Genomic DNA, 18,798 nt, shown 5'->3' on the forward strand with positions numbered 1-18,798 from the left:
GGAGCCTGACAGTTTGATTTAATGTTGCTTCATCTGCTACAGGGAGATTCCCAAAGCTGCTCTTCCAGTTGCTGATTTGTTATATTCTAATTTTGCAGGAATTGCATTATTTTCATTTCTGCAAGATCTCAATATTTAAGAGTGTAATTTATTAAATACCACTTACATATTTTTAAAGATTTTGCTTTCATTCAGGATGTTTTTGTGAACAATTTCTGTAGAATTAAAGAGGAAGAACTCCTGTTCTTAAGAGCGTTTTCTGAAAGCAAGCTGTCGAAGCGCTGGTTCTGCTGCTTGTGGTGCTGGTGCCGTGCTGGTGAGGCAGGCTGGCTGTGGGGAGGGCACCCCAGGAAACCGAAGGAGGAAGAGCAGCAAAGGCTGCCTCGTCCTCCGGGATGTTTTCCAGCAATCGAATGCGTGGGAATGGCTGGAGGGTAGCCCGACGCCCCTGGAGTAGGCACAGTAGGGTTGTAAAGGTCAGCGAGAGCCGAGCGTTAGGGCAAGTCTCAAGTTGATGCTCTGCTGTCATCTGTCCTGCCTTCAAATCTGGGAGCTGGAGGTGAGAACGCTGCTCTATGGGAGGAGAAGGAAACGTCTCCTGGCTCCTCGAGAGCCTCGGAGCCTGCGGCTTGTTTTGTGTTCGGCTTGCGTGGGTGGAGGAGAACTTGAGACTTAACCTTCCCTGAGCCAGTGGCCGTGGTGATTTAGGATTTTGTCCTGGTGAAGACTGCCACTCCTCCTCTGTATTGGGCTCACAGAAAGTTATGTGTGCCAGCTGAGCCATCCGGAGTCTTGGCACGAGACATTTTTGTGATGTTTTAATGCGTAGACTGCACCGGAGGGTCTGAAGCATGCACGCATGTGCCCTGTGCTGCTGCCAGCTGCGGGCTCGGGGGGCAGGTAGCCCCTCAGCCGACAGTGTGCTGGGGGGCTCCTGTTGCTGCTCTGCTCACCTTGGGTTTCTTCAGATGGCACTGAAATGGTACGTAGAGAGCAGCACCATTCATAACGCTGGAGTTGTACTGGTTTTCTTCCGCCAAAGTTTAATACAAGTATCGATGAAAAACCTTTAAGAGTCGCAGGTTAGTGCTAACTCCCAGGGGTGGGTGGGTTTCACTGAGTTAACTAATGAAAACTACTTGTGTGAAAAAGTCTAAATTAATGCATTTACTGTGGTCTGCGTCTAACCTGAAACGATTCTGTAGCACTTCTGGCATCCCTCCAGTGAGAGTAAAATGAAGTGATACTTGTTTAGGGAGTCCGTGCTTTGTAAGTGTTACGCTGTGAGGACTCTTTGTCACTCTTAACTGGCTGAACTTCTAAAGAAAGCAAGCAGGTAAGAACTGCTGGGGAAACAGGAATGATTAAATTAGCTATTCTTTTGATTTGAATCTGTCGTTTATAACAACACTTTAAAGAACTTACTCGGTATGTGTTAACTGATTTTGCATAAGTTTTCTCTATGCCAGTTTTTAATGAGTTTGGTTTTTACCAGCCCTAATTTCCTACGAAGGTTGTTCTGTAGTTTGAATGACCTTTTCCTGGTCTGGGAAAAGGAACATGCTGTTGTCTGAACAAAGGGTTCTTTTCATCTGCTCTGAGTCCTGCCTTACGTTCACGGGAGCTCTGAGGTTCCTGTCTGTTAGGAACCCCCCTGCTATGCGAAGTGATGGAGAACACATCTTCTGTCACTAACCTGGAAGCGAGCATCCTGCTGCCCTCTAAAATGCAGGGAAGACTGAACTCTCTTAGCTGGGTCTTGTGTGGACATCAGGAAAACAGTAGGAGAGTAGGATGTCTGTGTACGTGCTTCTAGATGCTGATTTTTTTCAAAATAAACTATTTTTATTTTGCAGGAACATCATTTGCAACGGGCTATCTCAGCACAACAAGTTTTCAGAGAAAAGAAAGAGAGCATGGTTATCCCAGTTCCTGAAGCAGAGAGCAATGTCAACTATTACAATCGTTTGTATAAAGGAGAGTTTAAGCAACCAAAGCAGTTCATTCACATTCAACGTAAGTTAAAGAATGTTTTTTTCCCTTTAATTACAATTAATATCTTCATACTGTCTTGAGGGTAACGTTGCTACCGTATTCAAAAACTCAAAAGTCCAAGGGGGATTTATATATGTAAATTCCAATTTCTTCTGTAAAGTTCTGGAGGAATTTAAGGGTAAAGATGTTTTTGTTGTTTTTTTTTTCCTGAAGGTATTTGTTTATGGGCTCTGTGCTGTTACTGTATATTACAGTAGCTGGCAAGCCTTGTCTTCTGTCAACTCAAAAGTTACTTCCAAGTCTCTTAATTCAAAAGTTCAGTATAAATGGGGATGAACTAAATAGAGGAGGTTTTGTAATGAAATCAGCCTTGATTCTACTGATTATAACAAGGTTTTTGAAGGTTTGGTTTCAGCTGTGCCAACTGAAATTGAAGCTATTCACTATAGCATGCCTGACTTTACTGGATGTGCTATGGGTAGCAGTGTGTTTTCTCGGTGTGTTGCCTTTCTGTAGGGAACTCTGAACTTACTTTATAGGTAAAAGGAGGTTTTTTTTTTTTTTTGGAAGTATTTGGCTCCCTAGGTTTTTGATGATCTGAAGTCCTGGTTAAGTAACCCCAGCGGTCTCTGGAGGTTCAGCTGATGAGTGACACAATATTTGTATTTCAGTAGCTCAGTTGTTGCTTGGCATGCAAATCATGTTTGTCCTCTGGGACATGTCGTTCTAGGGGCTTGCCTGGGGACTTGGACTTCCCCTAGAGTTCATCTCTGCAGCAAAACCTTCGGTGCAGTTATTGCAGTGGCTTGTTGGCCTTTATGGTGAAGCACAAGTTCGGTACTGAGTTTTTGAGAAGGTTTTCTTATCACTGACTCATGGTTTTGTTTCTTAGTCATATTGGAAAGGCTACTGATGGGTGTGCTAAAGCATCATGAACAGCAAGTGCACTCCTCTCGCTGCTTTGGGGTTTTGTGCAAGCAGTAGTGATGTTATCCAACTTCATCTTTCCAGACGGCAGTGAGCATCTGTTCGGCACTTTTTTAGTTGCCTCAACAGCAGGCTGTTGATCTCCATGTAGATCTGAGCAGATAAAGCATTTTATGTTTGCATGCCTTCTTCTTTTTGGAGATGCAACTGAACTTGAAGTTAGGCAGAGATACTTAAACCCAAACCCCGCTGTACATTGAAGGTCCTTGCATCATTTCTCAGTAGCGTGGTGAAGTCTCCTTTTTTTCCCATATGCTTACAAACTAAGGAGACTTTTGGAAATAACATGCTCAAGGTTCTCCCTGGTATACTAGAGATCATACTGGTAATGTGAGAAGCGAGCTAAAGGAATTTAAGTATATCTCTTTTTAATAATAGAAGAAAAACCTGCAAAGCGAGGCAGGTTGACTAAACTGAAATAAAGCTGCTAAATAAGGGAAGTGTTTTGTTGTTTGGGCGGTGCCAGAAACACTGTAAATGCTGTTAACAAATCTGTTCAAAAGTGTTAAAGATATTGTGTCAAACTGTACTTTGTATTGTTAGGATTCACAGCCTTTCTGGACAGAATTACAGAAGGTATCTGAGCTGAAAATAAGCATCAGCTAGTGCTTTAGGATAACTTTTCCCACATAGTCTGGTTGCGGTAGGTGTGATACAAAGCTGCTTTATGCTACGGTAACTGCTGCGAAATTCTGTTCTAATGCTAGAAGCACAAAGAGCAACAACACTTGCTGTTGTGGTGTGAGTTATATCAACTGCCAGACGCCAAGAGGCTGTACTGTATTCCATACTTGGGGTTATTACGAACAAATAACAAGTAAATCATTTTGCAGCCCATCTGATAGCTGAAGATTTTAGTCTTTACTAGTATAATTCTTTCATTTGTACCCCTAGCTCAAAGTAGAGAAAAGTAAGGCATGAAATTCCTGAGCTGGCCTGGATCCTAGGCATTCGTGGAGCTGGGAGGCACTAGGGCGGGTGGCTTTGAACTGAACATGAAACAAAACTCTTGAACTATTCTAATTATGCCAGTGTGATTGATAATCTTCCCTGGATGTTTGTAGTTTTAGTAGTGTGGAGATGCATTTTAAATTGCTAATAAGCAACAGAGAGAGTTGTAGCTGTCCTAGAATTAAAGCTATGTTTAAGAAATCTGGTGCTGCTAATGGCAATAGGAAGAGCAAAAAGTATTTTGTTAACATATGTAAATGTGCTTGGTGTATGTGTGTATATGCACGTGACTAGAAATGCTGTATGGAAGATACATCTGTCATAGTCCAACGGATCTGACTGGATATGGGTGAGCAAATTAATATCTTCATGAGCTGGAAGTCTTGTCAGTTTTCTAAATGAAATTCAATAGTGGGCAGGCTTCTGTATCATGGAACTTGTGTTGTGTTTAGGGTTGGATTGGTTCAAACCCCAGTGTGACAGGAAGGCCCACATGATCATTTGAAGTGGTGTTAAATAGAAGAGAAGACATGCTGACCGTTTTCAAGCTGGCATGCAGTAACTTAACAGATGCATTTGCGGTGGCTGTGGTCAGTTCAGGATTTGAAGTTGGGGCTTGACCTCTACGTGATTGTGAAAGTGATCCAAAAAATCCTGGCGTAAAAGTATGTTTGGGCTTACTTTCTGATGGGTCAGGCTACTCAGTCCGTGTGTCCCTTCCCCAGATTTTCTCTTTAAGTGTAAAACTAAAAACTGATTATAAGGGGGGCGTGAGAAAACAGAACGGAGGGGAACCTTCGCATGTAAATTAATATTTTAATAATTTAAAAAAGTGGTGGTGGGGAGTAATACTACCTATGATAAAGAATTATTCCACATTTTTAGAGGCTGCTGTAACAGGACCTGTTCAGACTGTGGCCATGTAAAGTGGGTATTTGCATGATAGCTGCCTGGCAGAGGTGTTCTGGTGCAGGTGGGGAGCGTTAGAAGCCCTGGTCTGGTCAGGTGCCACAGCCTTGCCGTTGAGGAGGTGTTTTGCTGCTTTGTTAACTACTTTGGATATAATTACCATGACCTGTGCTAACCCACAGCAAATGATTTGATGCCATCAGAGTAAACACAGCCTGCTCTGTTCTTACTGCCAGCACCCTCCTGGTGGAAGTTGTGCTCTCAGCTGAGCCAGCTCGGGGAAGTGAGCTGGCAGAAAGCCTATCTGGTTTTTGGTGGCCGTCTGGATCTATCAGCTTGCTGTCTTGGCTCATCGTGGGACTGCTGGTGCCAGCACGAGGAAGGTGGAGCAATGTGTAGCTCGCTGGAGAGGGAAGGCTCGTGGAAGTGCTTGTTTGAGTGGTAACTCACCTAGGTCAGCCTAAAATGAGTGTTGAACCACAGCCTTAATTAGTTAAGTAAATTCAATTAGATAATTTTGTTATGTTAAACCCTATTTCACGTAACTGGACTTTAAAGCAAATTCCATTTCCGTAGGTTAGTATAAACTCAGTACTTAGGGAGCTCGTGTAAACAAAAGCAAATCCCTCTGCGAAAGGTATAGCTGGCAGGAGTGGTTACAGTGGCAGAGGATGTAAGGTAGGATGGTAGTTTTGCAACAGCAATTAGCAAGCTAGCAAGTTTTGAACATTTATATGAGGTGAGGTTTAGCGATAGGATCACCGAAGCACCTTTTTTCAGCACCCTACAGAAAGGTGCAGCGTGGAAGAGCACAGAAGCGTTGGAGCAGGAAAACTCGATCCATCCAGTCAGCCCCACGAACCACCAGGAGGAAGGGAGGTAGAAAGTCTGCTTTGAGTGCGTGAAGCAGGAGGAAGCCTGCATTTCGTGAGACTTGCAGGCTTCCAGGAGGTAGCTGAGGTTTTGTGGCCTGCAGTGAACCAGGAGGTGGAATGCAAGTGGTGTTTCCATTGCTTCAGCACCGTTAACCTGCTGTTCTTGTGCTTGCAGTGCTTCTCATGCTACTCGCCAGCCAGAGAACATTGCTGGGAGGTATAAAAAGCAGGACGTGTGTGTCGTGGGCTACGACTGCTCTGACAGTACCTGGGTGCTTTTGTAGAGGAGAATGAGACTGGTTTTATTCGATGTAACTTGCTTCTGACAAGTGCATACTGGATACCTTTTATCTTCTGTGTCTTGTCACTTTTTTTATGTCAAAATATTCTCGTGGAGTTAAAATTCAGGGCGTAGGGGTTTTGGTTTTTAAGGATTACAGTTTTTTCCTGTTTTTCAGCACTTTATTTTTTTTAATCCATAAAGTCTCAATAATGACTGCTAATATAGCTGAGGCTTTATCAGCAATTAACTTATTTAGGAAGTTAAGTTGATTTGATGTGTTATTTAGGCACGGGGTTCAGAGGCTTCTCAACGCGGCTTTACAGAGCTCTGCTTTTAAAGAATGAATACTGTGGGTCAGTTCCTATTTCAAAGCTGTAGTTTTCGCCCACTGAAGCTACAGGACGTGAATGCTGTAAGCCGTAGCGTGAATCTGATACACGGCTGCCGACGTTCAGCGGGAGAACTGCGTGTCACGTACCCAGAGACAGTGGGACGTGTCTGAACAGAATCTGCACGGCAACTTTATCGAGTTATAGTATTAATGATTCCATGCAATACACAGACCGCGGTAGTAGTATTAATTTCTTCTTGAAATCTATTTTTAGACCCTGTTTACAGTGTGTGTTTAGCCGGTGAAGCCTTCTGAGTAAGTGTTGTTCTCAGAATTAGTACAGTGAAGCACCGCCTCTTCTGGGAGGTAGCAGTTGACAGCTGAAAATGGGAAGGGATCGCGTCCCAGCACTTCTCAGTTGTGTCTGGCTCTGTGAGTGCCTCTCATCAGTTTCCATGCAAAGCCAAATAGATCGTTTTACACGCTGCCAGTGGTAAAAGCTAACACATTGCATTGGAATACAGGCAGAGTGGTCTTGGGCTGGCCTGAGGTGTGGAAGGAATGCGTTGCTTACTTCATTGTAACTGACTGTCCAGGCCAGGTGCTTTAAATTTTGCTTTAAATGTTTTTTTAGCATCATTCTGTTGATTCTTGTGTTTCCTGGGTCCCCTCAAAGTGCACCAGGAAGCTTGGTAGCAGAGTTGTTCTCTAAGTTGACACTCGGATACAGCCATGACTTAAGAACATAGAGATAAGATAGTGCTTTGGTTTGTGGTCCAGTACAAATAGAATATATTTCAACAAGCCTTCACTGCTGTTAGTGCAGTAATTATTTGAAGTGTTGGAGTTAGCGTTTCACCCTTTGTAGTTTTATATGAAACATCAATTGCACCTAATAAGAGATGTTGTTGTATAGGATTTTCTCATACTTCGTGTAAACAAAATTTCTGCTATGTTATCTGAATGATGATTTCCTTCTGCTTTTCGTAGGACCAGAAACTTTGCCTAAGTATGGACAATGACTAGGGCAATCTGTAATAAAGATAAGAGCTTTGCTGTAAAGTCAGGAGCGTACTGTTTGAAGAGCATGGAGAAAGATTCAGGTTCTACGTCTAGAGTTGAGTTGCTTTTGGAGAAAAAGTAATGTGTCTTCCAACAGGATTGGTCTGGCATTATTACACTTTGTTACACAAGTTGTATTATTTAATTTTAGCCTACTAAATATTTTAATAATTTAATTTAGTTGAGTTACTTAAAAACGGGCAACTGAAATTGTATTGGAATTTCCATTTAAGTACCTTTCTCTGAGTATGGGATTTGACTGAAAATTGTCTTAATTGTTAAGAATCTTATTGTGATATTATGGAGGACCTGTACTGTAACAGCACAAAAAAGCACTTTTGCTTTTGTTGTGCAGGGAGATATTAAAATTTGTATGCCCCTTTGGTAATTTTTGGAAGTAAAGCTTTTTTCCTATCACCCCTTCAAGCTGCATTAAAAGAAAATGAGCTTTCATTGATTTCCCCTCGTATAGGAAGCCAAAGACAGGAAACTTCTAAACACAGTCTTAGTTCTATATGGGGACACTTTTTAGTGTAAAGAGAAGTGTCATGGCAGAGGTCTGCTGATTTTATGGATGGCTCTTGATTTCTGGTTGTCAGATGCGTGCTTTTGTATTCGCTTATTTTGTGTGTGTTTTTGTTTCAGCCTTTAATCTGGACAATGAACAGCCAGATTACGATATGGACTCTGAGGATGAAACCTTACTGAACAGACTAAATCGGAAGATGGAAATCAAGCCACTGCAGTTTGAAATAATGATCGACAGACTTGAAAAAGCCAGTTCTAGTCAGGTATCTTGCTGTGTTAAGAAGTGGCTCGGCTATTTCTCATTTCTGGCGGGGTGGTTCTGTTTTTCTGTTTGGTTGGTTTAGTTTGCTTTTTGTTTTTCAGTTCATTTTATTTCCTGCTAAGTTGGTAAGTATGTTTGTGCGAGTCTGCAGATGTACAGAAATTTCATTGCTGTGTCGTACTGCTAACTTAGGAAAATAAGTGGAGAGCAGGAGTATAGGTGAGTGGGTGCATGTGTGGTGGTGGGGGTTGGTATTAAACTTTAATTCCTAATCATAATACATTACAAGAAGACAACTTAAAAACCATTTACTTTTACCTGCTTTGGCATGAAAGAAGCTGGTAGTGGTTGGTGGGTGTGCAGATTTCTCTATAAATGTATATGAGAATCCAGATTATTTTCCTTTCACTTGGTACAGTAGGCACTGACTTCAGTTGAAGGTAAGAGACTTAGATGCACAGACAGTGAAGCAAAAGGTTTAAGACTGGGCCCTTGTGGTATAAACTGCAGCGATGCAAGAAAGGAAGTCGTTCTCCAGGTCAGACTCAGAGGCTGGTTTCCTTGCTTTCGGAGCAAGCACGTGTTGCCAGTTATTTTATCAGAAGGGTGCCAGTATTTTAGTCCTCAGTTCCTGAGCTGTTACAGGAGACCGTTGTGTGGAGAAGGGTCTTAAATCCAAAAAATTGCTCGGAAGCTGCATCTGAAGGATCAGTTACTTCAAACTTACATGACAGAATGTGGAGTTATTTCTCAGGGCGTCAAAGAGCTCTTGCACCAGAAAGTGTACGTTTAGGGGAATAAATAAAAGACCGTATGTGTACATGAAGCATTATAATTGCTCCTTACAATATAGCCTCTCTTTTGAAGGTGTGTAAGGAGAAATCCCTCTCTATATAAGAAATTTTCATGGGACTTCTGTAGTTTTTTCTGTTTAACTTAAGGGATTGCAGCGTGTGGCTTCTTTTTCTGCTCTTGGGCTGCAGAAATTTTCAGCTGACTTTGACTAGGTCTTACCTGAGCTCTGTGATAGGAATGGTAAGACAAAAAACAACTCCTCCAGGCTATTGGAGCTTGAGAAACAAAATAGTTTTTGTCAGTATGCCCGACATTCCTTCTAGACCTGTATGAAAGGTTCTGAGGGCTGACGATGCTGATCCAGAAAAGCTTGGGAACTAAGTTAGGAAGACCAACTGGCGGCTTAAGTACTTGGATTTAGATCAGTGTTCTTTTCTCCTTTCCTCTCTTTTCCTGGAAAAGGGTTAAGTTTATTTAGGAAGTGTAGAAGACACATGAAAGACTTTCTTCTTGCCTATCCCATCTCAATTGCACCTTCTGAATATTGTCTTCTAGCTTGTAACACTTCAGGAAGCTAAATTGCTGCTAAATGAGGATGACTACCTTATTAAGGCTGTATATGACTACTGGGTAAGAAAGCGTAAGAATTGCAGAGGACCATCTCTCATCCCTCAAATCAAACAAGAAAAGAGGGATGGCTCCACCAACAATGACCCTTATGTTGCCTTTCGGAGGAGAACTGAGAAGATGCAGACAAGAAAGGTAACGTTGTTTTAAATCCTGTAGGAACTATTTGATTCCTTGCCAGCATATGGCAGGATCAGTCCTTTGCTATCCACGGTTAATTGATTTGATTGTTTGTCTGTATTAAGAGCTGCAATACTAGATGGCCCACCTAAAGTTCAAACCTGTTAAACGATGTAGTGAATTTCAGTCAATTTCTTATCTATCAGTTTTCTGTGTCAATTTACAATTTGTCCATTTCCTAGAAAGCTGAAAATCAAAGGCCGATTGATAGGTTTGCAGACTTCTGTGGAAGAGAGGAAAACTCTTCCATTTACCACCTAGTAATCAATTCAGGTTTTGTGTTTGTAGCATGTAGCATGAATTGATACGAATGGCGAAGACTGATTCGAAAATGTTGAGTAATTAAAAATCTGTACATAAGTGCACACAACCTGACAGTGTACAGAATCAAAGTGGAAAAAGCTTTAGGCACCAAGTCCTGAATTCCCTGTTCTGACTACCTACCAAACCAGTGGTAGTTTATCTGAGTGGAGTAGGCATGGGGAAAATGAGTGAAGAGTTCTTCTTCAACTTAATCCTAAAACTTGGTTTTCCTTTGCTTTTTGTGGCATCTACCAGCGAGGTTATGTGCTATGAAAAGTTTCTTCTGTGAATGTACTGTTGATTCTCACGTGCAGCAGCAGTATGGTGTGTTTTCAAAATTGTCGCTAGTTATGCCTCACAGGTTTTTCTTTTGATGTGAAATTTCCTTAATCTTTCAATAGAATCGAAAGAATGATGAAGCATCTTATGAGAAGATGTTGAAATTGAGAAGAGAGTTTAGCAGAGCCATAACAATTTTGGAGATGATTAAGAGAAGAGAGAAAACAAAACGCGAGCTATTGCATTTAACATTGGAAGTTGTAGAGAAAAGGTAAACTTTGAAATTGTCTGTATAAAGTCATCTATAATGCTAAGGCCTTCATTTTCATTAAATAAGTTGGAAGACACCACCTGTAATTTTTTTCTGTATGGATGCTAGTCTTCAGCAAACGTGTGGCTGAAGGCTTACATTGCTCTGTAGAGTTTAGAAGCTAAAACAGAAGGGTTTTATGCAGCCTGTTACTTGGTCTTCAGACATTTCTCAGTGGAAATGCACTATTACACTTTTAATCACGTTTTTTTTTCTAATTGAAGGTACCATTTAGGTGATTACGGAGGTGAAATCCTCAATGAAGTGAAGCTTAACAGACCTGAAAAAGAGATGAGCACAACTCCATCCACCCTTCATAATGGAAATCATCACAAAGTTCAAGAATGTAAAATTAAGGTAACCTTTCTTCTGCTGCAAGTCAGTTGTTACCTGTTATTCTGGACATACCCTGCAGATGTATGCATTGGAAGACTGTCTAGCAATCTGTTATGCTTGTTTAGTGTTTGTCCTCTTTCTCAGGTAAGTTTTAAAATTGGCCTGCGTCACCAAACAGCAGCATTGTAGTAGTCACTTTGTTTTTCACAGTTCTGTCCATTTCATTTTAAGATGATGTAAGCGTGGATGCTTTACATGGGAATCAGGACCTCAAGACTGCGAGGGAGTTATTTTTCCTTTTCCCTCTGACAGGAGACTAGAGCACTGAATTTTTCTGGTAGTGTTGTCCATGAATACTGATTAGCAAAGAGTCTGATTGCTGGCTGACAGCTAGAATGCTCAAGGATTCCAGAAGCTATTCTGAACTGTTGAAGTGATCTTTGGTAACATTTGCAGACTGAAGAATATAACTGCTGTATCTTGTTGCAAGCAACAAAAAAAATGTTGCGAGCAACATTGGTTTTAAAACCATTTAATGGAATTTGTAATAGCAGTAGAGTTATTATGGGGACACGTACATTTCTCATTAGGAAGGTATTTATGCCATGTGGTTTGAGGGTGTAGCAGCGCAGGAGCTATTCTTCAGTATTTTGGTTGTGTATTTTTTTCTTCAAATTCTCTTGTGGACTGTGAAACAATTACTTAGCAGTCACCTTTTTCCTGCTACAGTGTCATCTTAATTTTCAATATGTAAGAATGTAGTAGATTATATGGGGGTTACATATTGTTTATTGGTGGTAGGACTTTTTTTAGCTTTCTTAGTTCACCGTAAGTAGAGAGCTTTATGTTTAGTAGGTACAGAATACGTGAGCACATTGGGAATGAAGTGAAGTACAGGAAGAACCTGCATGGAGACATGCTATATCACGTGTCTGTAGCAAACTACTGGATTCTTAGCGTTTCTGCTCACTTTTATGAGACTGTATTAGTTGTAAGCTTGTTTTCACTTGTCTGTGTGACTTGATGGCTGTTAGTGTGTAATCACACACATTCGGATCAAGATGTGTTTTTTGAGAGAGAATCTGGAATACAAGTTATGAGTTGAGCACCTTTTGAAGTTTGTATTTAGCACCTGCGACACCCAGTGGTCACTGAATGTGATACAAGTCCCTCTCCTTGGTTCTCTTTTGTTCAGCCTTCTGTTTCTCATCTCTGGTTACGCGGCTGAGTTCCGTCACTGGAGTTAGTTTTAGTCAGCTATTGAAAAGTGGTAATTTGGGGAAAATTAAAACGCTTTAAAAACTTCAATGGCTTTTACTCTTTAATTGAAAATTTTGGAAAGAAAAGTAATCTTTCTAATTTGAGCGCTTTGAAGTTTAAAAGCATTTTTGTTCAAGCGAACAGTTTAATATTACTGGAGTTGCTTGCTTCAGAGGACTTATGTCAGCAAAACCTTAAAAAAATAAACAGTGTAAAAACTAATAGCATTAAATCTTACAAAAGATGGGAACAATGCAAGAAACAGAAAACAAAACGTTTCTTGTGAATAGTTTTGAGCAGTTGAGAAAATTTTAAGTGATTGGTGTAGGAAACTGAGGCTTAAGAAAATAATTGGAATAAGATTTCCAATTACAATATACTGAGTGTACTTAAAAGATTCCTTGCTTTTTTTTAACTTAGTCATGTAGCTTGAAAGCTTTCAGTTTATTAATAAACATCTCTAAAGACAATTAGAGGCAAGTTTTGGGGCTTCTCAGATCTTTTCAATAAATTTTGCATTGTGTGTCTGAAGTTGTCCGCAAATGCTGCGTGTTGAGAGGCTCTGCAAGATGAGCAGTAATGTTTTTCTAAAGCACAAGATGAAGAAACAAGATTAATTACTTCGTTTGCTGAAATGTTGTGTGTGTTCTTCACAAACAGCATCCTCATCATTCATCTCTAAAGGAGGAGGTATCAGATGTTGTCCGTCAAAAGAAGAAGTATCTAAAGAAACCTAAAATAGAGTGTGTGGTAACTCCTCAACAGCCCTCTGCTGAGCCCTTGCCTGTTATCAACAAGAGTGATATTAAACAGTATGACTTCCACAGTTCAGATGAAGATGAGTTCCCGCAGGTAATAATGTGTTATAAAATTTTAGCCTACAGAAAATGAAAAACTCAACTACCTGTAATTTGGACAGCATAGTTTGAAATAGAAAGTAACTGTTGGACGGCTGATTTATATGTAAGACAGTTGCATTTTGATTTTTCCCTTTGTGTTCTAAGCTATGTTTCAGAGAAGATAGTATTTATTATATAAATGTCAATTCATATTATATAAACTTTTATAGTATAAAACATATTTTTACTATATTAGCTAATTAGTTATATTAAATTTTTTAATACATGCGTATTATTATATACATATGGCAGTTGGAAGAATGACTTTATTTTCTGGTTTAGGTACCCTCACCAATATCAGAAGCAGAAGAAGAAAATGATCCTGATGGACCTTGTGCTTTCAGGAGAAGAGCAGGATGCCAGTATTATGCTGTAAGCTATCTGCTGTTGGATGTAATGTGTTTTTTTAGCTTTGTCATTTTTATTTCAGTGCTAATGTAACAGTTCTTCTGTTTCCCACTTTCACTATCAAAGCCTTGATGATTTGGTGAAACCAAAGAAAATAAGTGAGTTTTTCACAAGAATATTTCTCCTTGCCTATTCCAATTACCTAAAGGTGATATAATGCACTGCCAGCAGCCCCATTGAGCCATTGCCAAAAAGGAATGACTCCCCCCAGCTCCCTCGCTTTTCCTAACACATCTTTTTTTCCAGCTTGTAAAGCTCATTAGCTGCTGGTTGTCTCAGTTCTCAGGCCTGCTGAGAGATTCTGCTGGGGCACCGAGTAAATTTTGATGTGAAAGTGGAGAGGTCTAACCTGTTAAGGGTTTTCTGTGGAGTTAGGTCAAAACTTTATTTTGAAATCATTGCAGGCTTCTCTTGTGTAGAATTAATGCTTTCTTTTCCTTGTCTTCTGAGTTAACTTTTCCAAAATAAGTCAAGATGACTGAAATCTCACATTTTGGTTATTTTCTGTTACTTTTCTATTGCTCTTTAGAAACAGGTTATTTAAGAGGCTTAATGTTAGGTTGCATTTTTAACTCCTGAAGCCATTTACATTTTATCTCTTTATGTAAATTGAACCTGTAGCACTTCTGTTGCTGTAGGTTTCACTTGATCATGAAAATCGATTATTTTAAAGAATATTTGACTGTCACATAAGGCATTTCAGACAGCACACAGCATTTTTGTTTGTAAAGATTATGCAGCTTTGAGTTTATTATAAAGAAGGTTTTCATGGAGTAATAAAACTACTCTAAGGTAAGCTGATTCAGCAAATACGCTGTCAGGGTATCAGGGTCTGGTAATTGAATGTTGTGTATCGAACAAAGACCGTGCAGATCAGCGTCTGTTAACCTTGGCAGTATGGGTTTCACAAGTAAGGCTAAACTGCAAATTTAGGATCCCCTTTTGAAAAATATCTACGCATTTAAGTTCCACGTTGTCTGACTTGGGAATTGTTGTCACTGCTTTGTACAGCTGACTCAGTGGGATCCCAGGTAAATGAACAGGCCGCCTGGGTATTTCTTTGGTCACAATGAGTACTAAAAGTATTCTTTTATAGGGTGATACTTAACACTGGAGTTGTGCATATACTTTTAGGAGGTTTCTGTTGGTAACTTTTTCATTTTATATATACATCTTTACAGACAAAAGCTTTTACCCTACTGACCCCTTACTAACAGGCTTAGACAAATTTGTGAAGGTTAGGTCACCAGCTGATTATAAAACATAGTCAAGATGCAGCCTTTCACGCAGGTAATCCATGGGCTACTAAGAGCCTGAAACTCAGAGGCTGTGACAATGAAAAAATCGCTCCCTGTCCTTTATACCTTCTGACAAAATGTCAGGTGAGCCATTAGCAGATGGAGGCAGTGGGCCGGATGAACCTGTCAGAGAAGGATGGAATCCAGTGGTAACTCTGTGGATGTCTTCAGTATTTTTAATACTGTGTTGCACATTCTAAAATAGTTCAGTAACCTAACCACTGAATGCAAAATTGCCTTTTCTTTATTCTTTACAGCCTCGTTTGGACCAAATTAATTCTTCATATGAAAATTCAGAATTGGCAGAATTGGACAAACTGAGGTTCAGGCATTGCCTTACAACCCTTACAATTCCAAGAAGATGTATAGGATTTGCGAGAAGACGAGTTGGCAGGGGTGGAAGGTACAATTGCATTGTTCTTACTTTGTTACCCTTCAAAGGATAAGAGTATTTAGAAAGAGAGAATTAAACTAACATCTTTTTTCCATTTTTTTAATCAGGGTTATAATGGACCGAATATCTACAGAACATGATCCTGTCTTGAGGCAGATAGACCCGGAAATGCTGAACAGTTTTTCAAGCTCTTCCCAGACTTTAGACTTTTCTTCTAATTTTTCACGGACCAATGCTTCCAATAAACGTTGTGAAAACAGACTGTCCCTTTCTGAAATACTAAGCAATATCAGATCATGTCGACTGCAGTGTTTTCAGCCAAGGCTACTAAATCTCCAGGACAGTGATAGTGAAGAATGTACCTCAAGGAAACCAGGGCAGACTGTGAATAACAAAAGAGTTTCTGCAGCATCTGTAGCTTTATTGAACACCAGCAAGAATGGCATATCAGGTAGGCAAGGATTTGAATTCTTACGGGACTGAAACTATTAAATACAGTGGGTTTTTTGTTTCTGTGCTTGGGACTGGAGTGGTAACATCTTCACTAGTGATATGTAACTAAACCAAAGATGCAAGGTAACTATTTTATATTTCTTAGAATTTTTCTTCAAGCAGTCCTCTTCCTCCTGCTTTAATTGGAGTTTCAATAGAATCTTGATAAAGCACTAGACTTAAACATGCAATATGCAAAGGAGGGATTCTGCTTGTATGTCAGGATTGCTTACATGTGATTGAGTCTTTAGACATTTATTGGCCTGAAATTCTTTAAGGACAGAATTATGCTCTTATGAATGCAAAAGAGAAGCAGTGATTTTTTTTTTGGGGGGGGTAGGGTGGGAATACAGCAGCAACAGGGTCATGTTTTTTTAAATCTTGCTAAACATCTCAAGAAACCAGTAGTGAGTTAGTAAACTGACTGAGCAGGCAGCAAGAAGTTGCAAAACTGTTTTCTGTTGATACGTCATAGTAAAAAATTTGACAGTAGAAGCCTCCAGTGATGTAGACAGTCAGAGCACCCAGCATTCTCCACTATCAGAAAACCAACAGATTAAGAGCAATAGGGGATTTCCCTTAAAGGTGATCTCTTGCTCTCATAGCCGGTCTTTCTCTATTCAGCTTTATGACATTGTAACTCTCAATAAGCAAGACAGCAGTTCACATATAAACAGTTTTACATTTAAAGTAAATAAAATCTCTAGTAGTATCTTCACAAGAATATAAAATATATGCAATGTTATTCTGATCCTTGTATCTCTTGTTAGTTATCTCGATGTAGAAGCACTTACATTGGAATTAAAACTACCAGAAGCAAAAAATGGCTTTAAATTTACATTATTGGTCTTATCATTTGCTTCATATACTAGGAGTCGTAATTACTTAAAATTGAACATTGTCACTTCTATACTATTAAAAGTATGTATGATTCTGTAAAATGCCAAACAATGGGAGATATGCCAAAAGATCTATTACCAAGCATCAGTAAGTGTCTGAGTATTTTCCCATCTATTGTGTACTTACAGAACTTGGTGTTGTAAAACAGGATAATCAGAGGATACAATAGGCTGATTCCGAATCCCGCAATGAACTTCATGTGGATGTGGAATGGTCCATCTCTCTTAAAGTCAGTTGGAGGATTTGGAATTTAATCTTTAATAACATACCTCTAGAAATTCATGTGTAGAAATTAAATTTCCTGAAGACAAAATCAATTTTCTTTACATTATGATTTTAAAAGATTGCATGTTAGCTTATTAAATAACATCAGTATAGCACTGACATAAGCACAGAATGCTTATTCCAGCCTAATACTTCTATACTTCATTTATTTTTCGATGTAGTCATTGCAACCTTTATGTTGTGTTCTCTCTCATGGAGAGATTTGCACGAGAATAATTTGCTGCTGTATGAAGAGAACGGATATGATGTGCTATGATCATATTTTGTATAATTTCTTTTTGTAAGGAACTTGAAGGGCTGGAGAGTTGCACCTGTAGCAGAAAGGGGCAGTTTTGTGTGATGGGATTATTGATAAGAATCGAGAGATGTGGTGTTAAAGCAAATGCAGAAAATAGAAGGGAATACTATTTGTCAGAGTTAAGGACGTGAAGCATGGACCATAAGCTGTAAGGAACAACGAAGAATTTGCTGATAGTTCTTTATGTAAGAGGAGCAAGTAATACTGCAAGATTTCTGTTTGAATGAAAAAAGTATGATGGCATCAAGGTAAGGAAAGTTGCTTAAAAAGATACAGGATAAGTTGATTTTTCTGTAGAATTTTTGATGATAGTATAATAAGTATCAATAGATTATCGAAGGACTAACTAGATGTAAACTTGTAAGGCTTTGAATGCTGCTGTGGACACATCTCTTTCCTGAGGATGGAGTACACCTAAAAAACGGAGGAGGATATCTTGAGGTAGAAGCTGATGTATCTGGGTGAAAGAAAAAGGTTGAAGAGATTTGTTAAATATCCGTACCTGGCTTTAGTATGTAATAGCTAGGGGACGGATAGCATGTAATAAAACAAAAATGAGAACAGCATTTTAGCAGTGTGTTCAGCGAAGGCGGGGGGGTGGGAGGGAAGGGCCCTGTTTTGGTAGGGAACTGCGTATACATAGGAAAAAAAGCTCTTAATCAGGTAACAGTCTCATCAAGACTAAAGAAGAAAATCGTTGGTTGCTACATGGTAAATTAATGACAGAGCTCATATAATTACTATGATTACTAGCACTCATACTTTAGGATTTGAGCTGTTAGGGAAAGATCTAAAATGAAAGAATAGGGCAATACCTATTTTAATGATAGTAGAGGTAATAGAGGAACATGTTAAAATGCATAAAACAAAATCTGATGGTTCTAAGCCACTTCGTAGAGAAATGGTAACTTATTTACATTGTATAATCCTGACAGTCTGTCTGAAGACTACATTCGGGTGAGAATAGTGATACCTCAGTAGTTGCAGTACGTTATGCAGTTTACGGTTTTGGAAGACCTTTTCCTTTCCAGATTCAAATTCCAAAACAGATCTGGTAATTCTATTAAAAGATCAGATGCCATAAGGTAACAGAATTCTTTACCAAGTAATTGAGCTGCCAAAAGGAACTACAGTTTTAGACTTGCTCCTTAGTAAATAGCAAATTAATTTTAAAAGGGCTAATCAAAGTCTGGTGGTGCATTAAGTCAACACAGCTACCACTGCTGGACTTACTAAAATAATTCTGTTAGAGAGATGATTGTTGAAATGAGTTCATTTTAGAAGAGATTTACCTGCAAGCGTAAAGCAATGAGTGGAGGAAACAATGACAGTACTAAAACTATTTGTTTTTAGTTTAGAGAAGACTTGGAGTTGCTTTGGTTTTCAGTGCGCAAGAATATTTAAAGTTAATTCTGCATCATATTTTCACTTAATATTAAATAAAACAACTGTTACAATGGAATTTCCCAAATGCTAGGCACTGTACAAGCAGCAAGGAAGACTTAGAGTCAGTAGTCTCTTCTTGAAAGTGCCTAATCAGTGCATGACTAA

The 18,798-nt window shown here is 39.5% G+C and overlaps 1 protein-coding gene across 2 annotated transcripts in view; it reads left to right on the forward strand.

Moving 5' to 3' along the window:
- EPC2 (enhancer of polycomb homolog 2) overlaps positions 1–18,798 on the forward strand; it is a 41,253-nt gene that overhangs the window by 13,843 nt on the left and 8,612 nt on the right. Inside the window, exons 1-10 of one of the 2 annotated variants that reach the window (XM_080599217.1) lie at positions 1,894–2,016; positions 7,322–7,448; positions 8,039–8,184; positions 9,534–9,740; positions 10,490–10,638; positions 10,902–11,034; positions 12,934–13,125; positions 13,455–13,544; positions 15,136–15,281; positions 15,380–15,723. In XM_080599217.1, the coding sequence (XP_080455343.1) occupies positions 8,074–8,184; positions 9,534–9,740; positions 10,490–10,638; positions 10,902–11,034; positions 12,934–13,125; positions 13,455–13,544; positions 15,136–15,281; positions 15,380–15,723 (1,372 nt within the window). In that variant the 5' untranslated portion in view covers positions 1,894–2,016; positions 7,322–7,448; positions 8,039–8,073. Of the gene's footprint in view, positions 1–1,856; positions 2,017–7,321; positions 7,449–8,038; positions 8,185–9,533; positions 9,741–10,489; positions 10,639–10,901; positions 11,035–12,933; positions 13,126–13,454; positions 13,545–15,135; positions 15,282–15,379; positions 15,724–18,798 lie in introns of those variants that run through there. The other variant, XM_080599216.1, reaches the window with a different exon arrangement.

Source organism: Anser brachyrhynchus (assembly GCF_964034855.1).
Source record: "Anser brachyrhynchus genome assembly, chromosome: 7".
NCBI classification, from domain to species: Eukaryota; Metazoa; Chordata; class Aves; order Anseriformes; family Anatidae; genus Anser; species Anser brachyrhynchus.